A 23,238-nucleotide genomic window follows, 5' to 3' on the forward strand; every position below is an offset into this window, starting at 1 on the left:
GCGACAGGACTAAACCCGAGGCGGTCACATCATTTGTTTATTTACAATTATGCGCCTGTAGTAATAACCATCTCTTACACCCTCAATGGCACTGGAAACAACTCACTGTTTGGCTACAGAAATGATCTCGTTTCTCACGTCACCAAGGCTGCCATTTTAGCTGTTTAACTTTATGCTCTTTCTCAGAGCTAGTAAATATCACTCTATTCCAGTGTTTATAATTCTCTGCTGAATCCAAGCAAATAGTGTCGTACATTCAGATTCAATGTAATGCTCACCCCTATAAAAATACCTTACAATCTTTTCTCACCCATGCAGGATGAAAAATATTTCCTTTTTTTAAAATCCAGAACACTTCCTTGCATTCTCCTTCTTGCCTCAATATCTTGGTCCATTAGGTTCCCTCTTCCTGGACTGCCTGGGTTCTCTGTGTTCATTCCGTGACCAGTGACCCATGTCTTTTTCCACTGGGCAGCTACAGCATCATCTCTTCTGAATTGTTTTTCCACATCACCACACAAGAACCTTGTTGCTATCTCCCGAGAACCCAATTCAGTTCTCTACACACACCACACTTACTGATGATCAGGTCTGTCTACCAGCTGTTGTCACTGAGTTGTGTCTGACTCTTGTGACCCCATGGACTGTAACCCACCAGGCTCCTCTGTCATGGGATTCTCCAGGCAAGAATACTGGAGTGGGTTGCCATTTCCTTCTCCAGGGAACCTCCCCAACCCAGGGATCAAACCTGCATTGCAGGCAGACTCTTTATTGTCCGAGACGTCAGGGAAGCAAACAATGAAGACAAGCTCTAAACAGGACCGGCATTCTTTTGAAAGCCTGGCAAGATTTAGAGTTCCATTCAATGCTACCTTTCCCAATGATGACGAGGGGCTGCTTGGCATTCCTGATTACAGATGCTGCCATGCGTACAGCAGAGGTTTCTGCCATACTGATAGGAGGTGGCATACAGCACTCCACATACCTGGAAATAAAGAGCTCTGTTAACTAAAGGATGCCAATTTTTAAACTTTTTTTTATTGTGAAAATATAAAATACAAAAAAAGGTAGAAAAAAATAGTATAATAAACTGCACATACCCACCCTGTAGAGGCCACTACTAATATTTTACATTTGTTTCATGTATACACATAAACACCCATATACATTTCTTCCTAAGCCATTTTAAAGTAGATTATAGCAGCAAGATTTAAAAACTAAAAGATAAACACTTTTTCCTACATAACCATTATATCTATAAATTCTAATAAATCAAAATTTATTCCCTAAGATCGTCTAATAGCCAAATAAGCAATTCATTAACAGGAAAACAGAGCTAATGACTTCACAATGAAGTGGTAGTTATTGTGGTTGAAATAATTAAAAAAAAACATACTAATTTAATATTTAATACTATGTGCCATGTATTTTCATTTAATTTTCAAAATAATAAGATTAGGTATTATCATTACATCCATTTCACGGAAAAAAACAACTTCTCAGAAAGTAAGTAACTTGCCCAGGGTCCCTGGATGGCATATGGCAACTAGGCTGAAGTGAGTTGTTCTGTTTCCAAAGTCCATGCTTTACCTACCTCACTACAGGTAAGGTAACCACTCATTAAGTCCAAATTTTAGTACCACAATATGCATTAGTAAAATAAATATTAAAATGGTCATAGTTATTTCTAGACACCAAATCCTCAGTGTTTTATTTCATTTACCCTAATCAATAAACATCATACTGTACAAAACTTGGGCATATAATACCCAAAAAGGACATTCAAGTCTTTACAAAAATTGCAAACCCAATAATCTTATTTTGATCTTCATGTTCAGGAATTACAAGAAATTAACACCCTTTCTGTCTGACTCTCCCAAATGGAAGCCAGACTTGGTATCCTGAGTGAACAGAAATGCCCGCTGTCTCTCAGCAGTCACTGGAGGACCATCCAGTCCTTGACAGCAGAAATGTGCTAAATGGTACTCAGGGTGATGCATTAACCCAAGTAGCCAACCTTACCAGGGGTGACTTATTTACCAGTTTGTTGTACTTATTGTTCACTCAGTGTTTATTTATGGAATAAGGGGACTTGGCAAATCATAGTAACATCTGGTGCTGAACTATTTTTAAATCACAGAGACAGATTAAAATTTTTTATGCTGAGTTATAGTAATTTTTCAACAGTCACTTCAACCCTTGATTTACACCAACCATAAGACTCTAAATAACCATACTACATGAGGATTAAATTTTTATGGCTACTGGAAGAATAATTTCAAATGAGGAGTTTGGGAAGCTCCAAATAACTGACTTACTATTTAAACTCCAAGGTAATTCTTAAATAATACAATTTTAATTAAGAGAATTAAGCCCTTTGGCCAGGATTCATTTTAATCACCAAATCTGCAAAAGTTAAGACAAGTGAAAATTGTAATTTATAAGCTGCTAGGTAAATTCTTTTTAAAAGGTAAGCTTGCTGCTGCTGCTGCTGCTAAGTCGCTTCAGTCGTGTCCGACCCTGTGACCCCATAGACGGCAGCCCATCAGGCTCCTCCCGTCCCTGGGATTCTCCAGGCAAGAGTACTGGAGTGGGTTGCCATTTCCTTCTCCAATGAATGAAACTGGAAAGTGAAAGGGAAGTCACTCAGTCGTGTCTGACTCTTAGCGACCCCATGGACTGCAGCCTACCAGGCTCCTCCATCCATGGGATTTTCCAGGCAAGAGGACTGGAGTGGGGTGCCAGTGCCTGCTCCGAAAAAAGTAAGCTTATGGTAACATAATTGAGAAAGAACTCCAATTAACTATTACTCACTTTATAGAATTCACATTCACCTGGAGGCTCACGAAATCTGCAGGTATGTCGACATAGCAAGCACCTGGACGACCATAAATACTGCTTCTCACTGCCTAAGTTCATCACAAATGGAAGAAAACATTTTAAAAATCTCAATCCTCATTATCACATCCTACTCAAAGATAATTTAAAATTGTGAAATGAAGACTATTTTAATTTTTCTCGACATCCTTAGTTGATGCAACGTCCTTAGAAATAAGCAATTTTAATTAAAATTGAAATGCACTGTATTGATTCCATATTTTTGTTTCAAAGGGGAGAGATAAGAAAGTACTCACTTAGGGCTTTAAAATTCATTTTTCACTACGCTTTAGTCCTAGAAATTATCCACTAGGTTCTGCCTGCCAAGTTTTTGTAACATGTACTTTCACCTGCTTTCTAATCTTAATGATTTGCCAAAGATTTCAGAAACTATGATGCTGTAACCTGTGTCAAATGGTTTCTGTTAACACATGGCTTTTGAAACAGCTTAAATGTAAAATCACACAATTTATTAATACACTGCTTAATCAACTAAGAAATGGTCTTATATGCATTAGTACTAATTTTCAAAAATAATCTTACAGAAGTATAAGAGAAAGGGCGCTCAGGGTTTCATTTTATCTTTCTTTTTACTTTTCCATAATTTTAAAAAATTAAAAACTAAAGTATAGGAAAAAATTCTTCCAAAAAATTTCTTTTATCTGGTTCTTTAATTAAATTAAGGACAGTGAACATTAAAATGTATGTAGCTATTTATCAATATCATTGTTAACTGCCTGATATAGTCCAAATTTTTACTCTCTCTATTGAGAATAAAAGTAACACATGTGTAAGCAACTGAGAAAAGCCAGTGGACCTGGAGAGCTTGTAATTAAATACTTTACCTTTTCGATAATAGAGGGAATAGCTTCTATGCTACTTGGCCGGGCAGAGAACTTGCTATATAGTCTACAAGCTTCAACCTATACGTGGAAAAAAAGTCACTTAAAATAAGTGCATGTATCATATTACTCTTCTGAAAGAAGACGAAATGTTAAGTCACTGCTGCTGCTGCTAAATCACTTCAGTCGTGTCCGACTCTGTGCGACCCCATAGACGGTAGCCTACCAGGCTCCCCTGTCCCTGGGATTCTCCAGGCAAGAACACTGCAGTGGGTTGCCATTTCCTTCTCCAGTGCATGAAAGTGAAAGGGAAGTCGCTCAGTCGGGGCCGACTCTTTGCGACCCCATGGACTGCAGCCTACCAGGCTCCTCCGTCAATGGGATTTTCCAGGCAAGAGTACTGGAGTGGGGTGCCACTGCCTTCTCCGTGTTAAGACACTACATTCTATTATGTTTAGAGGCAAGATGGAGAAAAATGCATTATCTGGATTGTTTCTTAAAAGCCTCTGCAAAGTACAACCAAACATCTGCCTTGGTACAATTCAGGAAGAAAATCAAAACAAGACACCATTTTCATTTCTCAGATTGGCAAAAATGAAAAAGTTAGGTAATAACAGTCATAAACTGTGGTGAGAAAGTAAATGGGGAGAGAAGTTGACAATATCTCCTAAAAATGTAAGTAAGAATATCCTTGGACCCAGAAATTCTACATCCAGGGATACACAACTTTATCTGTTCTATCTCATTATAATAATGATAATCTATTTTTACATTTCTGCCAGTTTCCATTTGTATGTTTTGTGCTATGCTGTTTGTCATAGATTCAGAGTTGCTAATTTTTCACTGTTTAGTGTACTTCGAAGCACTGTATAGAAACTGTCTCTCTTAGTACTTTTTGGTATAAAATCTATAGAACTGTTGGTAGTTTTAGTCCCGCAGGTGTGAGCAGGATTTTTCCTTTCAACTTTTCTCTTCCTCAAAGTCTGACAGTCCCAAATCATTTTTATTTCTGCATTTTCTTGATTCTTTAAAGAACTTATTTTCAGAGTTTAAATTTCTGTCAAAAAGGTTATCTTTCTTGGAAGATTGCTAAGTAGAGCCTAAGCTTTCTTAACACTCACATGGAGAGTTTCCTGTAGTTGAGGAAAATCACCTTTAAGTTATCTCAGGTAGTTTTATTTTATGTTTTTATTTTGCAGATAGGAGTTTTAATTTCTTCTCCATAAATCTTAATGGAGTATAATTATACTAAGTGAAAAAGTTGGCTTAAAGCTCAACATTCAGAAAACGAAGATCATGGCATCCAGTCCCATCACTTCATGGGAAATAGACGGGGAAACAGTGGAAACAGTGTCAGACTTTATTTTTTTGGGCTCCAAAATCACTGCAGATGGTGACTGCAGCCATGAAATTAAAAGACGCTTACTCCTTGGAAGAAAAGTTATGACCAACCTTGATAGCATATTCAAAAGCAGAGACATTACTTTGCCGACTAAGGTCCGTCTAGTCAAGGCTATGGTTTTTCTTGTGGCCATGTATGGATGTGAGAGTTGCACTGTGAAGAAGGCTGAGCGCCGAAGAATTGATGCTTTTGAAGTGTGGTGTTGGAGAAGACTCTTGAGAGTCCCCTGGACTGCAAGGAGATCCAACCAATCCATTCTGAAGGAGATCAGCCCTGGGTGTTCTTTGGAAGGACTGATGCTAAAGCTGAAAGTCCAGTCCTTTGGCCACCTCATGCGAAGAGTTGACTCATTGGAAAAGACTCTGATGCTGGGAGGGATTGGGGGCATGAGGAGAAGGGGATGACAGAGGATGAGATGGCTGGACGGCATCACGGACTCGATGGATGTGAGTCTGAGTGAACTCTGGGAGTTGGTGATGGACAATCCGGGAGTTAGTGATGGACAGGGTGGCCTGGCGTGTTGCGATTCATGGGGTCACAAAGAGTCAGACACCACTGAGCGACTGAACTGAACTGACTGCTAGAGGGAAGATCTTAGAGACGGGTACCTGAGGAAACTCCTGGAAGGCTCCCATTGTTTCCTGACTTCTTTCAGAGGAACCACCAATCACAATCAAGGGCCTGAAATATTAATTTTTTAAAAGAGAATTACAACAAGTGCCCAGAGAATAGAAAACACTCAGTGAATGTTAAAAAAAGGAAAGAATTACATTTTCTCTTAAAAAACTGTCAATTTAAAAAGATTTAGGAAACATCTTGGTCTGAGAAAACACTTCCTCAACTTCAGAAAAATCTGAAATTTATAGTAAATATTTTTTCTCCATACCCCTCTCTCCTCTGCCTCTTCTGGATACTGATGCTAAAACCTCTGGGTGGCGATGATGTAATGAATTGTTATGCTGTTCCTATTATTCTTGAGATTAAGAGAAGGAAACATTTTTTTCCCATACTTCCTAACTAAGTCTATTTGGAAATGGCAGAATGATGAGAAAAATTCCTCAGCAATAAAATTCTCAGGGAGAAATAAAAGATAGCAAAGCTAAAGTTACTTAAAAATTATGAGACACTGAAGTTGATAAGAAAGTGTAGGAAGAAAGCAAAGAAGGACCTGAAGAAACACATGGCAAGAAAGAAAATAATCCCCTTCCCATGGGAAATTTAAACATGTATGAATTGAACAGAATATAGTCCCCTTGGGCTTCCCTGGTGGCTCAGTAGTAAAGAATCCTCCTGCCAATGCAGGAGACGCAGGTGTGACCCCTGATCTAGGGAGATCCTGCATGCTACAGAGCAGCTAAGCCTGTGTGTCACAACCACCGAGCCTGTGTGCTAGAGCCCGGGAGCCCCAACTACTAAGCAGATGTGCTGCACCTACTGAATCCACGTGCCCTAGAGCCTGTACCCCCCAACAAGGGAAGCCAGCGCAATGAGAACCCACCCACCGCAACTAGAGTAGCCCCTGCTCGCCACCACTAGAGAGAAGCCCACTCAGAAACAAAGACCCAACACGGCCACAAGCAAATCAATATAAATTAAACTATTAGAAAGGAAAAAGACACAGCCCCCTTTAACATGACTGTACTGGTAAAGAATCAGAGATTAAGAACCAGGATTAAGGGCAAGAGCAACTAATCTGTTTATAAAACCAACTCAATAAATATGATTTCAACTGTCTTGCTGGTTATGCAAGACAAGGTGAAATTAAATACATTCTTGCATACTGAGCTGGGATCTTTAATAAATAATTCTTCACTTAAAGAGACTTATATAAACATTCACGTACATATATAGATATGGAATATACACATATTCATCCCAAAATATTAAGTGTTTTTCTTTAGGTAAAAGAATTATCGATGTTTTTTAAATTTTCTTCCTAACACTCTTCTTAGTTTTTCACTAAGTCATTTTCTCAAGCATATGACCCCCCCCGTTTTCCCACCACAGAGCACCAGTTCTCCACTAGATAAAATCATGTGTTGATATTTTCAAGAACGTGTTCTCAGTAATAATAATCTAATTACCAACAGTTCATGTTTGCATTTGCCATACCGCCCAAACCATGGATGAGACCGGGGCCGGAAACAACAAGGCAGACTCCTGGCCTGAAAGCAAAACAGAATTGATTACATTAAAAGCAGGTCAGGTGCACTACTTGATTCACGCCGCTTTAGGGTGGAATGTAATCTTCCGGGGCTTCAAAGGTCTTCAAACTTTTTGAATTAGTTTTTTAAAAAAAATTATATCAGCCTTCATGCAAGATATAAGGTATTTACCATCCTCACACTGTATTTCACTAAACTTTTCATATTTTGCTCCTACTATATTTGGACAGAATGTGGTCCACTGGAGAAGGGAATGGCAAACCACTTCAATATTCTTGCCTTGAGAACCCATGAACAGTATGAAAAGGCAAAATGATAGGATACTGAAAGAGGAACTCCCCAGGTCAGTAGGTGCCCAATATGCTACTGGAGATCAGTGGAGAAATAACTCCAGAAAGAATGAAAGGATGGAGCCAAAGCAAAAGCAATACCCAGCTGTGGATGTGACTGGTGATAGAAGCAAGATCTGATGCTGTAAAGAGCAATATTGCATAGGAACCTGGAATGTCAGGTCCATGAATCAAGGCAAATTGGAAGTGGTCAAACAAGAGATGGCAAGAGTGAACGTCGATATTCTAGGAATCAGCGAACTAAAATAGACTGGAATGGGTGAATTTAACTCAGATGACCATTATATCTACTGCTGCAGGCAGGAATCCCTCAGAAGAAATGGAGTAGCCATCACGGTCAACAAAAGAGTCCGAAATGCAGTACTTGGATGCAATCTCAAAAATGACAGAATGATCTCTGTTTGTCTCCAAGGCAAACCATTCAATATCACGGTAATCCAAGCTTATGCCCCAACCCGTAACGCTGAAGAAACTGAAGTTGAATGGTTCTATGAAGACCTACAAGACCTTTTAGAGCTAACACCCCCAAAAGATGTCCTTTTCATTATAGGGGACTGGAATGCAAAAGTAGGAAGTCAAGAAACACCTGGAGTAACAGGCAAATTTGGCCTTGGAATGTGGAATGAAGCAGGGCAAAGACTAATAGAGTTTTGCCAAGAAAATGCACTGGTCATAGCAAACACCCTCTTCCAATAACACAAGAGAAGACTCTACACATGGACATCACCAGATGGTCAACACCGAAATCAGATTGATTATATTCTTTGCAGCTAAAGATGGAGAAGCTCTATACAGTCAACAAAAACAAGACCAGGAGCTGACTGTGGCTCAGATCATGAACTCCTTATTACCAAATTCAGACTCAAATTGAAGAAAGTAGGGAAAACTGCTAGACCATTCAGGTATGACCTAAATCAAATCCCTTATGATTATACAGTGGAAGTGAGAAATAGATTTAAGGGCCTGATGAACTATGGAATGAGGTTCATGACATTGTACAGGAGACAGGGATGAAGACCATCCCCATGGAAAAGAAATGCAAAAAAGCAAAATGGCTGTCTGGGGAGGCCTTACAAATAGCTGTGAAAAGAAGAGAAGCGAAAAGCAAAGGAGACAAGGAAAGATATAAGTATCTGAATGCAGAGTTCCAAAGAATAGCAAGAAGAGATAAGAAAGCCTTCTTCAGCTATCAATGCAAAGAAATAGAAGAAAACAACAGAATGGGAAAGACTAGATCTCTTCAAGAAAATTAGAGACACCAAGGGAACATTTCATGCAAAGATGGGCTCAATAAAGGACAGAAATGGTATGGACCTAACAGAAGCAGAAGATATTAAGAAGAGGTGACAAGAATACACAGAAGAACTGTACAAAAAAGATCTTCACGACCCGGATAATCACGATGGTGTGATCACTCATCTAGAGCCAGACATCCTGGAACGTGAACTCAAGTGGGCCTTAGAAAGCATCACTATGAACAAAGCTAGTGGAGGTGATGGCATTCCAGTTGAGCTATTTCAAATTCTGAAAGACGATGCTGTGAAAGTGCTGCACTCAATATGCCAGCAAATTTGGAAAACTTAGCAGTGGCCACAGGACTGGAAAAGGTCAGTTTTCATTCCAATTCCAAAGAAAGGCAATGCCAAAGAATGCTCAAACTACCGCACAATTGCACTCATCTCACATGCTAGTAAGTTCAGTACAGTTCAGGCGCTCAGTCATGCCCAACTCTTTGCGAACCCATGAATCGCAGCACGCCAGGCCTCCCTGTCCATCACCATCTCCCGGAGTTCACTCAGACTCATGTCCATCGAGTCCGTGGTGCCATCCAGCCATCTCATCCTCTGTCGTTCTTTTCTCCTCCTGCCCCCAATCCCTCCCAGCATCAGAGTCTTTTCCAATGAGTCAACTCTTCGCATGAGGTGGCCAAACGACTGGAGCTTCAGCTTTAGCATCATTCCTTCCAAAGAAATCCCAGGGCTGATCTCCTTCAGAATGGACTGGTTGGATCTTCCTGCAGTCCAGGGGACTCTCAAGAGTCTTCTCCAACACCACAGTTCAAAAGCATCAATTCTTTGGCACTCAGCCTTCTTCACAGTCCAACTCTCACATCCATATATGACCACCGGAAAAACCATAGCCTTGACTAGATGGACCTTAGTCGGCAAAGTAACGTCTCTGCTTTTGAATATGCTATCTAGGTTGGTCATAACTTTTCTTCCAAGGAGTAAGCGTCTTTTAATTTCATGGCTGCAGTCACCATCTGCAGTGATTTTGGAGCCCAAAAAGATAAAGTCTGACACTGTTTCTGCTGTTTCCCCATCTATTTCCCATGAAGTGATGGGACCAGATGCCATGATCTTCGTTTTCTGAATATTGAGCTTTAAGGCAACTTTTAATTCTCCAAGCCAGGCTTCAGCAATACATGAACCGTGAACCTCCTGATGTTCAAGCTGGTTTTAGAAAAGGCAGAGGAACCAGAGATCAAATTGCCAACATCCACTGGATCATGGAAAAAGCAAGAGAGTTCCAGAAAAACATCTATTTCTGCTTTATTGACTATGCCAAAGCCTTTGACTGTGTGGATCACAATAAACTGTGGAAAATTCTGAAAGAGATGGGAATACCAGACCACCTGACCTGCCTCTTGAGAAATCTGTATGCAGGTCAGGAAGCAACAGTTAGAACTGGACATGGAACAACAGACTGGTTCCAAATAGGAAAAGGAGTACGTCAAAGCTGTATATTGTCACCCTGCTTATTTAACTGGTATGCAGAGTACAACATGAGAAATGCTGGACTGGAAGAAACAGAAGCTGGAATCAAGATTGCTGGGAGAAATATCAATAACCTCAAATATGCAGATGACACCACCCTTCTGGCAGAAAGTGAAGAGGAACTAAAAAGCCTCTTGATGAAAGTGAAAGAGGAGAGTGAAAAAGTTGGCTTAAAGCTCAACATTCAGAAAACGAAGTTCATGGCATCCGGTCCCAGCACTTCATGGGAAATAGATGGGGAAGCTGTGGAAACAGTGTCAGACTTTATCTTTTTGGGCTCCAAAATCACTGCAGATGGTGACTACAGCCAGGAAATTAAAAGACGCTGACTCCTTGGAAGAAAAGTTATGACCAACCTAGATAGCATATTCAAAAGCAGAGACATTACTTTGCCAACAAAGGTCCGTCTAGTCAAGGCTATGTTTTTTCCAGTGGTCATGTATGGATGTGAGAGTTGGACTGTGAAGAAGGCTGAGCACCAAAGAATCAATGCTTTTGAACTGTGGTGTTGGAGAAGACTCTTGAGAGTCCCTTGGGCTGCAAGGAGATCCAACCAGTCCTTTCTGAAGGAGATCAGCCCTAGGATTTCTTTGGAAGGAATGATGCTAAAGCTGAAACTCCAGTACTTTGGCCACCTCATGCAAAGAGTTGACTCATTGGAAAAGACTCTGATGCTGGGAGGGATTGGGGGCAGGAGCAGAAGGGAACGACAGAGGATGAGATGGCTGGATGGCATCACTGACTCGATGGATGTGAATCTGAGTGAAGTCCAGGAGTTGGTGATGGACAGGGAGGCCTGGCGTGCTGCGATTCATGGGTTCTCAAAGAGTTGGGCACGACTGAGCGACTGAACTGAACTGAACTGATATTTGGGCTAAATCAAGGTGATTAATTCAGAAGCAAATTTTTGACTACTCAGTGTACTTTTGTTGTAAAAAAAAGTGGTTTTTAAAAATTTCTTAAGTAAATATATAACGTAAATTGGTCTTTGACAGAAAGTAATGCTGAAATGAAGTGTTCTGCTCAAATTTTTTAAGTTGAATTTGAATGCTTCACCCTAGATGACTTTCTAAGCTTAAAGCACTGAACAAAATGGTATCTCCATACAATTCAGCTTACCAGTTTCAATTTACAAAGTAACTTCTTAGGAACCTCCATTTAAGACAGCCTTTAAATTGGTGCAGCCACTATGAAAAACAACGTGGAGGCTCCTCAAAAAACTAAAAATATAACTATAAACAATCCAGCAATTCCATCCTGGGTATTTATCAAAAGAAAACACAAACACTAATTCCAAAAGATACATGTACCTAGGTTCATGCAGCACTATTTACAATAGTCATTATACAGAAGCAACATCACTGTCCATCCATGGATGAATGAATAAAGAAGATGTGTGTGTGTCACACACACACACACAATGAAATATTAGCAATAAAAAAGAAGGAAATCTTATGAATGAAATCTTTGTGGCAACATGGATAAACTTGGAGGATATTATGCTTAGTGAAATAAGTCAGAGAAAATCAAAGACCATATAATTTAGTTATATGTGGACTCTCAAAAACAAAGCCATGAACAAACAAAACAGACTCATAGACACAGAGGAAAAACTGGTGGCTGCTACAGGGCAGGTGGGTAGAGAAATGGATAAAATTGGTGAAGGGGATTAGAGGTACAAACTGCCAGCTATATAATAAGTAAGTCATTGGGATGAGATGTACAGCATAGGGAACACAGTCAATAACACTGTATGTAACAAGTTTCTTGGTAACAGATGGGAGCTGGTTTTACTGTGGTTACCATTTCATAATGTATAAAAATATCAAATCACTATGTTGGACACCTAAAACTCATTTAATACTATATGCTAATTACAACTCAAGTTTAATAAAGAAGCTAAAATAAAACATAGACTTGAGCTTACCTGCCTGTCAGATATCCAACTGCAGAGGCAGCATAGCAAGCCTACAAAGAAAAAACACTGGGACTTAAGCATTCTGGAACTTTTATAGTATTAAATCATATTAAGTAATAAGTATTATATATGTATAAAGTATATATGTAATAATTTACTCTCAATAAGGGGAAAATGGAATACTTTTCGTTTTAACAACTAATCTTCTATCTGTACATTTCAGATAATCAGTTAAGAATCTAAAGCTGATATTTAGTTTTTCAAGGAATTTGTCCATATCATCTAGTTTATTCATAATGCCATCTTGCTGCTACTGCTGCTAAGTTGCTTCAGTTGTGTCCGACTCTGTGCGACCCCAGAGACGGCAGCCCACCAGGCTCCGCCATCCCTGGAATTCTCCAGGCAAGAATACTGGAGTGGGTTGCCATTTCCTTCTCCAATGCATGAAAGTGAAAAGTGAAAGATAAATATCATCTTATAATTGCTTAAACATCTGCAGGATCAATAGAATGCCCTCTTTTTTATTCCTAACATTGATAATTTGTGCTTTTTATGTTTTATTCTTTATCAGTCTTGCTAGAGATTTACCACATTTATTGTTCTTTTCAAAGACACAATTTTTGGATCTGCGGCTTTTTCTCTACTGTTCCTTTGTTCTCTCCTCCACTGATTTCCACTCTCGTGTTTATCATTTTACTACTTTCAGTCTGGATTTACTTTGGTATCCTTTTTCTAGCTTCTTAAAATGCATGTTCAGAGCACTGATTTTTTATCTCCTTTACTAAGAGATTCATTTAAAACTATTTTCTCTAAGAACTGCTTAGCTGTAGTTCACATGTTTGAGATCTCATTTTCTCATCATCATTCAATTCAAAATGTTTTCTATTTTCCATTGGGATTTCTTCTTCATTCCACTGGTTAGTTAGGGTTCATGGTGACATCTCCCTCTTCATCCCTGATACTGGTAATTTATATTTTTTTGTCTTTTATTCTTAATCAATCTGTTGTGAAGTTTATTGATTTTAATTAATCTTTTCAAATATTTACAATGCATTTAATTTTCAAATGTCTGGGGATTTTCCATCTTCCTGTTGTTAAATTCCAGTTTATTTCCACATGGTCCGGTCACACATACTATATATTTTCAATCCTTGCTTGGAGATGGACTGAAATTTCCTTTATGGCCTTTCATATGGTTAGTCTTGGAGAAGGCAATGGCAACCCACTCCAGTACTCTTGCCTGGAGAATCCCAGGGACAGAGGGGCCTAGTGGGCTGCCGTCTATGGGGTCGCACAGAGTTGGACACGACTGAAGTGACTTAGCAGCAACAGCAGCATGTTTTTATTTTTAAACTGCACTTCAGCTCATTACAGAAAGAGGCAGAAGGTGCTAAACACAAGATAACCTGGGAAAATGCTAAACTCTCTTTAGGAAGAAATGAGACGGGTTGACAAAACATCCTAACTTCCTTTCTTGGGCTTCCAAATAAGCCTCTAAGAAGGGTGGCAATATGATGAGGTTGAATGAGCACTGGCCTGGGTCTTGGGACATCTCTGGAGTTCAGTCGCGGCTTTATCATTTGTGATGCCTGTCACCTTGCAGAGCCACCTACTACACAACCTGAGACGTGACCTTTCCCCAATCATGTTGCAGGTACTATCATAGGCAGGCCCCACGGATAAACTGGGGATACAGATGTGCGAAGAAGAAATATGTACAGCCTGATAGGGAAGTCAGACGAGGCAAATAATACACAGAAACAGACACATAACAATAGCTAGTTATAGGAATGAAGCACAGGGGGCCACGATTCAGACCAGGTAACTGTCCCTTCCGATTCTGACACTCTGTAGACTTGGCAGAGTTCCATACTTGGTAGTTGTAAGAGCAAGGACTCCAGAGCGAGAACACCTGGGTTCAAATCCTGGTTCCGCCCATACCAGCTGTCTCCTTGAGCAAGTTTCTTCACTTCTCTGTGTGTGTAGTGGGGAGGGGGGGGATGGGGGGGTGGGTCTCTCTTTTAATAATTTTACTTTACATTTATTTATTTTTAATTGGAGCCTCACTGTTCTCATCTGCAGTGAGGATTAACAATCGGTCTTGCCTCCCAGGAGCGTTGTGATTGATAAGCGTAAGGTATTACAGGAGTGAGCGGTAAGCAGCTACAGTCTGCAGTGAACTATCTGTCATCACTGTTACTCATTCCCGAGAACGCGCGGGGCTCTGACTCCATACTTACTGCCTGCTCATTCCTCATCCCGATGTATCTGATGCCCACCTCCTGCGCAGCAAGGGCTATTTCGGTCACCGGGATGCCTACGATGCCGAACATGTAATTCACGTCCTGGGGGGTGGCCAAAAGCAGAGGAATGAGGCCGGGACCCCTGCCCGCCCTTCCGAGGCGGTAAAAAGAAAACCTCCCGCAAACCTCCCTTCTGCCCACCTCCCCATCCCGCCGCTTTCCCGTTTCCAAGACAACGCGGCGGCCCCGTCGGCTTCCGTAGGGCTCCCTGCAGTGGGCAGGCCTCACACCTGGGTTTTCAGGGCCTGGGCGATGACTCGCGCCCCGGACACCTGCCCCTCGAGCCCGTCACTGCGCGCCGCCAGGTTACTTTCCGACATCTCCCACCGCAGCGGACAGCAGGCTAGCGCGGAATCACCCTGTCAAGCCAGCCCCTGAGGACACCACCCGTGAGGCCGCTCCTCTGAGGGAGGAGGGGAGCGATCGGCACCTTTAAAGAGGGGGAGGGGCGGGGCTGCAGCCAGCCCACTGGCGCTGAGGCGCCGGGTAAACACTCTCTCCTGTCAGGGCAGGCCCTTCTCCCCAGCCCGCCCCTCACGAACCCGGGGAGCGTCAGAGGAGGCGGAGGCCTCCACCGAGCGCGTGAGAGGTGGGTGGGCAGTGGGGTCTGGGGCCTCAGCCCACCACCTAGAGCCTTTTCGAAACGGGGAAGGGCGGGTGGCGCCTGCGCAGAGTCTGAGCGGAGGGGGGGGCAGGGGCGGGGCCGCGGCAGAACGGGGCGTGGCACGCGCTCGCGGCCCCGCCCCACAGCCTTTTCGTAACGCGGCAGGGCGGGTGGCGCCTGCGCAGAGCTGGGCGGAAGTGGGGCCTGGGCGGGGCCGCGGCAGAAAGGGGAGTGGCTCCGGGGGCTGAGCGCGGGTTTTGCTGGGACGCGAGGGGTGGGATGGCGCCGGAAGTTGGTCGAGGACGCTCTTTTTTCTTGCGTTGTGTGGTTATGTCCCCGCGTCCCCTTGTATTCTAGGCTTTGACGTACACGCTTATTTGATGGATACGTTCGTAACTTTGCAATCCGTGAAGATAAATGCCAACTAATTAAATCCGTAAGCGGATGTGTACTCTTTACCTTAGATGAGGACACCGAATCTCCCAGTGACAGAGGAAGTAACTTGCCCAGAGGAAGGCTTGTGCGCCCTTCACCCTTCCGCTCTTTGGCCACAGGAGATAAGAAGGGCCCCTTGAGCCTAGTTACTTCTGACAGTTATTTTCTGTAATCGTTGCTAATAACCCTTCACCCTGCCTTTACAGTGAAGTCAGGAAATGGTGGGGAGAGTTGTGAGTCTTGAGTTAGCCTCTCATCATAACCAGCTGCTGCAGCTGAGAACCTTTCTGTAAAAAAAAAAAATGTGTTGAAGTATTTATTGATTTACAGTGTTAATTTCTGCTGTACAACGAAGTGATTCAGTTCTGCCTCTATGTACACACTTTTTCATACTCTTTTCTATCATGGTTTATCACAGGAAGAGAACCTTTTAAAATGCATTTGTGAGTGAAAATGTCTTTACAGTGTGTGGTTCATGATGCCAGGGCCTCAGGAGCATTAGACTACCTGATTAGTAGCAAACAGAACTTCTCACATCATGAGGAAGAGTGAAGTTTTTGAGGATTTGAAGTGTTTTAAAGCAGAAAACTAGTATAATATGTGGGAAGGAACGAAACCAGAGCAGCTTCCCAGGTGGCACTAGTGGTAAAGAACCACCTGCCCATGCAGGAGACAAGAGAGGGGTTTGATCCCTGGGTGGGGAAGATCCCCTGGAGGAGGGCAGCACAATACACTCCAGTGTTCTTACCTGGAGAATCCCCGTGGACAGAGGAGCCTGGTGGGCTACAGTCCGTGGAGTCGCAAAGAGTCAGGCACAACTGAGCGACTTAAAACAGGCAAAGAAGCCAGAAGCAAGGAGAGTGGGTCCTGGGTAGTGAAATGAATGAGAAACTTTGGAAATGAAAGAATTCCTAAACTCATTGAGCCCTTCCAGAAAGGTTTCCCCTCGCATTTCAAGTCCTAACTCCCACTCTAAGCAAAGGAATGAGAATGGCTGCCTCTTTGGGTATGGGGACCCAGCCTAATGTAGCCCATCTAAGAGGGAGATTTCTTTAAAGTTTTAGAGTTCAGCTAAAAAATAAAAGCAGATCTTGCATTGTATTCCAGAATCTGCCCATATTTTAATATAAAAGTGATCTTTTAAATTGAGGTAAACATACACTTAAATGTACAGATCTTAAGTGAATTTTGACACTTGTAGCCACCAAAATACAAATGGCGTTTTAAAATACCTATGAAAGTTGGCATTCGGAAAGATGCCAACTTTGAACACAAAATGTTCTTTGTGTGTCTTTGAATAATCCTTGGCACAGTGTCCCCTGGTCCTGTTAGAGAGGCATAGACCCTTCATCTCTCTATCATGTGGGATTGTTTCTGTCAGTACCTATGTGACAGTTTCTACCCCCAAGCATCAGGATTGCATGGAAAGCCTTTTATTTTTAATTTTATTAAAAAAATAAAAACATTTATTTTTGGCTGCGTCGGGTCTTAGTTGCCCCCATGAAGTCTCCTTGTTGGGCGTGTGGGCTTCTCTCTAGTTACAGCAGGAGGGCTCAGTAATTGTGGCTTGAGGGCTTAGTTGCCCAGCAGCATGTGGAATCTTGGGCTTCCCAGGTGGGGCTAGTGGTAAAGAACCTGACTGCCAATAAGGGAATGTAAGAGATCTGGGTTCGGATCTTCCCTGGGTCAGGAAGATCCCCTGGAGGAGGGCATGGAAACTCACTCCAGTATTCATGACTGGAGAATCCCATGGACAGAGGAGTCTGGCAGGCTATAGTCCACGGGGTCACAAAGAGTCGGACACAACTGAAGTGACATAGCACACAGTCAAGCATGTGGCATCTTAGTTCACCAACCAGGAAGTAGTCTTAATCACTGGACCACCAGGGAAGTTCCTGGAAAGTTTTTTAAATATACAGTTGCTTGGGCCTACCCCACATCTTCTGAATCAGCATCTTAGGACAAATTAGGCACCTGTGTTGTTTTAAAAGCTGCTATCTAAATTTGATTTGCAGCCTGACTTGAGAAGCACCAGCTCCATACTCATGCTGGACGCATGAGTTAATAATTAAATGTGTGCTTGCCTGTTATCAAATACTGATGCTTAACTTGGATTTATGGGTTCAAGGCTAGTTTGACATTAATAGCACAGAATGTGTAGGTGGTGGTTAGTCAGTTCATGGGCACTTGGGTTCACTGGTGTCCCAAAAGAATCACTGACAGAATCACTCAGTATATGGTGTGAAAACTGAGCTATGAATTGGAACAAATCCCCTGAATTCAGATTAACATTGTGCAAAAGGATAAATTCTCAACTGACTAGACTCTGCCCTTTAGCTGGGGGAGAAGTCGATGAGACTGTTGAAACTTGTTTCACCTTTACACCTTTGAGTACAGGGCGTAACATTCCATGGTGAACTTGGGTCTGATGATTCAGCAGAAGTGCTGAGATTCTCCCTCCAAGATTTGCAGGCACTTGGAGCAACTGCCTTCAATCCAATGGCAGTGAGTGGATTACAGGATTCTTTAGTAACTTATCCAAGGCCTTTATGCAGACACTGTAAGCATTAACCACGTTTTTATTATTTAAATTGGTGGTAGACATCGAATTTTATTGGTTGGATATTTTATTGACATTTTGTTTGTTTTGCCTTGTTTATTGGTGGAATGAGGCCAAAGGAGGAGTACGTCTAGTTTGTTTGTGTTTTAAAAGAAAAGGCTGGAGTAATGATAACATGCTCTGCAAAGAGGAGGGTCAGTCATCAAAGAGTTTTCATATTGGTTACTCTGATTTGTGAGTTCTAGACCTGAGATCCTACATTGCAGGTGGCTTCTTTACCACCTAACCACCAGGGAAGCCCAGTAACTTCTTAGGCCCCAGAATTATGATATTGTGTTTTAACTTCAGTAAACTAACAAGGACACTGAAAATCCATGTGATTATTTGAAAGCATAACACTAACTGAACCTGTAAGAAATATTCTCGTAGGCATATTTTATCAAAATGTGAAGTGTTTGGTTATTGTGTGAAGAAATGAATTGGGATTATTTATGATGCATTATAGAATGGCTGAAAATAAAATAAAATTGACTGAAACAGAGGAGAAAACTGGAACTGAGTATCTTAAATACAAACAAAAGCAATAAGAGCCCAAAAGGAAGTCTATGTAGAACACTATTTTTTAAACCAAACTTGAAAACTGTACAGCAAATGGTTCTTTGAATAAAGCAGGTTAAATTAATTTTGTTTGCTTCTCATTTAGCTTCTGAACTGTTCCGAATCTCAGAATAGGTCTGAAGTGAAGCCAGTAAGAAGCAACTTCATTATTGAACCAGCAGGGCCAGATTTAATGGCTGTTACTGGCAGACAGGGACTGGGAGTTTTTCCCAGTTACTGTGTGACCTAGAGAGTGGTTGGATCCCTGCCCTTGGTCTGCAGGCTCTTCATCTTTGCTTTGCTTTTTATTGCCCATGAGACTCAGTAAGACCCAGAACTGGAGTGGAAGCACTCTGGGGACAGAAACTGAGGGAGCTTTGTTTCTGTTTTAGCTTTGTTTTCATCTGCTGTGTGCTTTTTTTTGTTTTGTTTTTTAAACAAATAGGGGGTTTGACATCAGCAATTATTAGATCACTGATAAGGTGTCTGTTTTTTGGAAAATGCACCAGAAATGGTGACAACTATAGGTCATGCTGTGAGGGCATAAGTGATTTATTTCAAATGGCCTAGAAGTCATAATGTAGAATGTGTCCATATGCTAGTATTAGCCACCAAAAAAGTGGCTAACAGGCTTGTTAATGGCGAAGCGCTCCCAGGCGGGGCTCCCAGACCCAAACGAGGCAGGTCGAGGAAGTCCGTGCCTGGACCATGTTGGGGGTGGTTTTTATACGTTCGTTGCGAGGGATGGTCAGGCTAGATGGATGGGGGTTTGGATAGGTCGCCAGGCCGAGGCGTCGCGGGCTGACAGGTCCTTCTACGTGGCTGGGGTGGGGCGGCTTTAGCTGGTGAAGTGTGCTGTCATTGGTCCCTGGGATCTGGGAGGCTTCTTCTGTTAGGGACTTCCCCCGCCAGTGGGAGGGAGAGGAGGGGCAGCCCATCATGGCCCCCGGGGTCCGGCCTTACATTTTGACCCTTTTGATAGGATAAGGCGTGCTGTTATCACTTCTGGCTACTTCCTGCTGAACTGGGGCATTGCTGGGGCTGAGGGTCATGGCCGGATCCCCGTGACCTTTAGGGGGCCTCAGGGTCTCTGGACGGGAGCTTGGAGTATGCGGCTACCGTCAACATCTGTCCAGTAGCTGTCTGGGTCAGCTCTGTGACCCTCCTGAGGATGATTTGAAAAACACAAGGTCTTATCGACAGGATGAGGAGCAAGGCTGCGAGGGGTCTGAGAAGTGGGAGAAGCCATTTTGCCCAAGACGACCTCCACCATCCCGAGAAATCAAAACCGTCTGACTCAGCCTGTCCAAGTCTGATGCTCTCTCTCAGCTCTCGGACCTTGTTCTGAACTATACCCGAGGCGCTAACGAAAAAAAAACAACAGTCTTCCCTTAGGAATTGACAGGTTCCCCTTTTTTCAGCCGTTAGCAGGTCTAGGGCCCTCCAATTTTGGGGAGCCACTGCTGCCAGAGAGGTTATCTGGGTTTGTAATGCCATTAGGGAATCTGCCACCTTGGCCAGGTCTCGACTGAGGTCCGCGGACAGCTTTAGTAGAAGTGCGTGGCTGATCCCAATCTTCCCACCCCCAGTCCTAAGGCCGTGAATAAACCTCCCCCGAGGAGCCGGGGAGCTGCAGCTAGTACCCTCCGGCGGTGGGTTGACTGGGTTTGATCCTCCATTGCCTGGGGTGTCAGAATGGTCAGGTAGGGGGTAAGGAAGATTGGGGTGTAAGGCTGAGTCCAGTTGGGCAGGAAGCATTGTAATAACGTGGTTTGATTGCAGAGAAAGACTATCCCAGGTTTTCTGCATACCGGAGGGTTTAGGGATAGGGGGTCTTGTTCGAGCCGTCACAGGCCACTGTGGTTAATGAGGTGTCGTTGGCTAGGACACAAGAGGCGTTGGCTGGGAGGTACAGTAACCTCGGTGGTCAAGGGCCCCATTGGCCAGGTTATTTCAGTGGCATTTTGAGTGAGATTTTGGGCCTCTATCTGTTTTTAGGGGGATCAGTTGGGCGAGGAATGGTTGGGGTCTCAAGGGAAGACAGAGCCCATGGAACACTCCCGATTAGATTTTGCTGCCGCAAGTGATTTTTTTCCATACATTCTCTAACTTTATTTTAGGAAAAAACATTCTACTATTTTTAGCTATGCTGCTGTGGCCGCTCTAATTCTGCTTTTCGTAATTATTCTTCCTTGTATTATTAGAACTCTTTGACAGAGCACTCAGAAGCTCGCGACTGAATTACATCTGGCTGTCTTAAAAAATAAAAAAGGGGGAGATGCCGGGAGCCAGCACGGGAGATCCCACCCATGACAAGGTCATGCAAGAAGAGTCCTGATAAGCAAGGCCTCAGGACTCGATGGACCCCCTGGACCTGCTCGAGCATCTACCCCAAAACCAGAATCTGTCTTACTATTTTATGCCTTTCATCAACTCTTCTGACATTAACAGGGGGCTGTCCCCGACTACCTTTCTCTGGAAAGAGTTAACTTAGGCCTCTAGTTGATAAATCTCCTGGGCATGAAGAGTGTTTCAAACCCCCTGTTAGCATTCTAGCTTACTTGGCAGGTTTATCCAGACTCTTGCAACATTGTTGAGCCAATGCTTGCTGCCAAGTTCTCACATCCCTTAACCATTGTGTTCCTGGGAGTGCATATAGTCAGGATGTAGAAAACACAAGCAGCAGCTTTAGCATTAGCAACATTAGACTTTGAGTTAATAAGTTCTTTCTTTGCTGTAACCTACTGAATTTTTGCTCCATAAGAATGTAACTCTGTACTTTAAGGGTGACGCAGGCTAGGAATTTAAGAAGAAACACTTTAAGGGAAAATTATTGTTCTGGCTGACCAACCTTTATCAAAAAGGGGTCATAAAATGTCAACAGGCTTCTGGGCCAGAAGATAATGTGCAAAAAATAAGACTCTTGCAGGAAGGAACCTGATATTGATAAAAGTTAATACAGATGGATGTTGAGTCGACTCTGCATTTTTCACCTTGCTGTATGTACAACTCAGGGTAGGAGTTTATTGGGCTCATGGTGTGGATTAGAGGCTTTAGCTGTCAACTTTATGAGGTCCTGTTGGAGCTTATGTTGGATTTGTTTTTGTCTCTGATCTTGGGCCCCCTTTCCGTCTGTCATTCCGTAGTGGGTTTGTATGGTGAAACAGAGGTCTTTGTCTCTAGCTTTATAGCAGTTAGAGGCTGAGTTTGATTTGGCAGCCCCAAGGCTCTTGGCCGTCCAATACCATTTACCCCCACGGGAGCATGGCTGGGCAGGTGAGACATAACAGTCTCGGTGGACATAAGTGTAGGCTGTGAACCCAGTTTTTTTTTTTTTTGTCTGTGTGTGTGGTCTCGTTTGGTGTAGCCCCCGGGGACAGGGTGTAGGTTGTCACACCTGTGTTATCTCGGCCTGGAGGAATAGTGACAAGAGCATGTTTAGCTATGATATTAGGAGGAGAGTGATAAAGGAGAAACAATCAATTTGAGCTTTTGTGAAAAGGAGGAAGTTCTCCTGTAACTGCAGATCAGAAATTGCCTGGATGAAAGAGTCACAGTCAATAATTGGGGTAGCCAGCCAGAAGTCTTGTAGTAGGGTCAAGATAAAGTCGTCAAGGCAGGCTAGAGACATATGGCCAGGTCAGGCCATTCCAAAGGAATAGCACCCCAGGAGTAGTGAACAGATGATAAGGTAAGTAAGGGCCAGTGAAAGTCGGAGTGTGGGCGGCCAGTCCTGGGGGGGGCCGTGACAGCCAGTCCAATGGCGAAGAGTATAGCCAAAGTTGTGACTGGCAACAGCCACAGCGGATGAGGCCAGTCAAGCATTGGACAGGGCGTGTCACTCACTGGCGGGAGGCACAGGTGTCTTAGTAATGGTGAATTGCTGGAGCCAGAGAAGCTGCTGCTGCCAGGGCACGTAGGCAGGGGAACCATCCCCGGGTGGTGGGGTCTAACTGTTTGGAGATAAATGCCACTGGCAGCATTTTAGGGCCCGCAGGCTGTGTGAGGGCTCAAAAGGCTATGCCCCCTTTTCCATCACTGTACAGGTGATAGGGGAGGTTGGGATTGGGCAGGAAGAGCAGGGAAGAGGACAGCAAAGCTGAGCAGAGGTTATAGAAAGCCTTTTGGACCTCTGTTTCTGAAGAGAGCGGTCCAGTAGGGGTGTCTTTTGCGGCTGTGTAGAGGGGTGTAGCCAGTGAAGCATAGTTGGGGACCCAGTGCCGGAAGAATCCTGTTAACCCCCAAAAGGACAAGATTTGTTCTCCAGTGAAAGGGGGGCAGAGGTCTCGGAGAAGGCTGAGTCTGTCAGTAGTTAGAGCCTTGGTTGTTGGAGTAATCTTTAGACCTAGGTAAGTCACAGAAGTCTGGGTGAGTTGGGCCTTTTGTTGAGATGTTCGGTATCCTTTAG

General features: G+C 43.1%; 2 protein-coding genes across 7 annotated transcripts in view; one reads left to right on the forward strand and one right to left on the reverse strand.

Moving 5' to 3' along the window:
* The window catches only part of HACL1 (2-hydroxyacyl-CoA lyase 1), a 45,210-nt gene extending 30,194 nt beyond the window's left edge, over positions 1 to 15,016 (reverse strand). For 3 of the 4 annotated variants that reach the window (XR_011144824.1, XM_068970941.1, XM_068970857.1), the window contains exons 1-8: positions 14,865 to 15,016; positions 14,572 to 14,676; positions 12,341 to 12,381; positions 7,206 to 7,286; positions 5,730 to 5,802; positions 3,723 to 3,800; positions 2,815 to 2,909; positions 873 to 985 (exon numbers count right to left, since the gene is read on the reverse strand). Coding sequence is in view for 2 of the 4 variants with exons in the window: in XM_068970941.1 (XP_068827042.1) it covers positions 873 to 985; positions 2,815 to 2,909; positions 3,723 to 3,800; positions 5,730 to 5,802; positions 7,206 to 7,286; positions 12,341 to 12,381; positions 14,572 to 14,676; positions 14,865 to 14,954 (676 nt within the window). In the remaining 2 variants the exon portion in view is untranslated. The remainder of the gene's footprint in view (positions 1 to 872; positions 986 to 2,814; positions 2,910 to 3,722; positions 3,801 to 5,729; positions 5,803 to 7,205; positions 7,287 to 12,340; positions 12,382 to 14,571; positions 14,677 to 14,864) is intronic. The other variant, XR_011144827.1, reaches the window with a different exon arrangement.
* BTD (biotinidase) overlaps positions 14,888 to 23,238 on the forward strand; it is a 59,850-nt gene continuing 51,499 nt past the window's right edge. Inside the window, exon 1 of one of the 3 annotated variants that reach the window (XM_068971187.1) lies at positions 14,888 to 15,023. Coding sequence is in view for 1 of the 3 variants with exons in the window: in XM_068971101.1 (XP_068827202.1) it covers positions 18,223 to 18,233 (11 nt within the window). In the remaining 2 variants the exon portion in view is untranslated. Of the gene's footprint in view, positions 15,024 to 15,125; positions 15,224 to 18,171; positions 18,234 to 23,238 lie in introns of those variants that run through there. The other 2 variants (XM_068971277.1, XM_068971101.1) reach the window with 2 other exon arrangements.

Source organism: Capricornis sumatraensis, chromosome 1, assembly GCF_032405125.1.
Source record: "Capricornis sumatraensis isolate serow.1 chromosome 1, serow.2, whole genome shotgun sequence".
In the NCBI taxonomy this organism is placed as follows: Eukaryota; Metazoa; Chordata; class Mammalia; order Artiodactyla; family Bovidae; genus Capricornis; species Capricornis sumatraensis.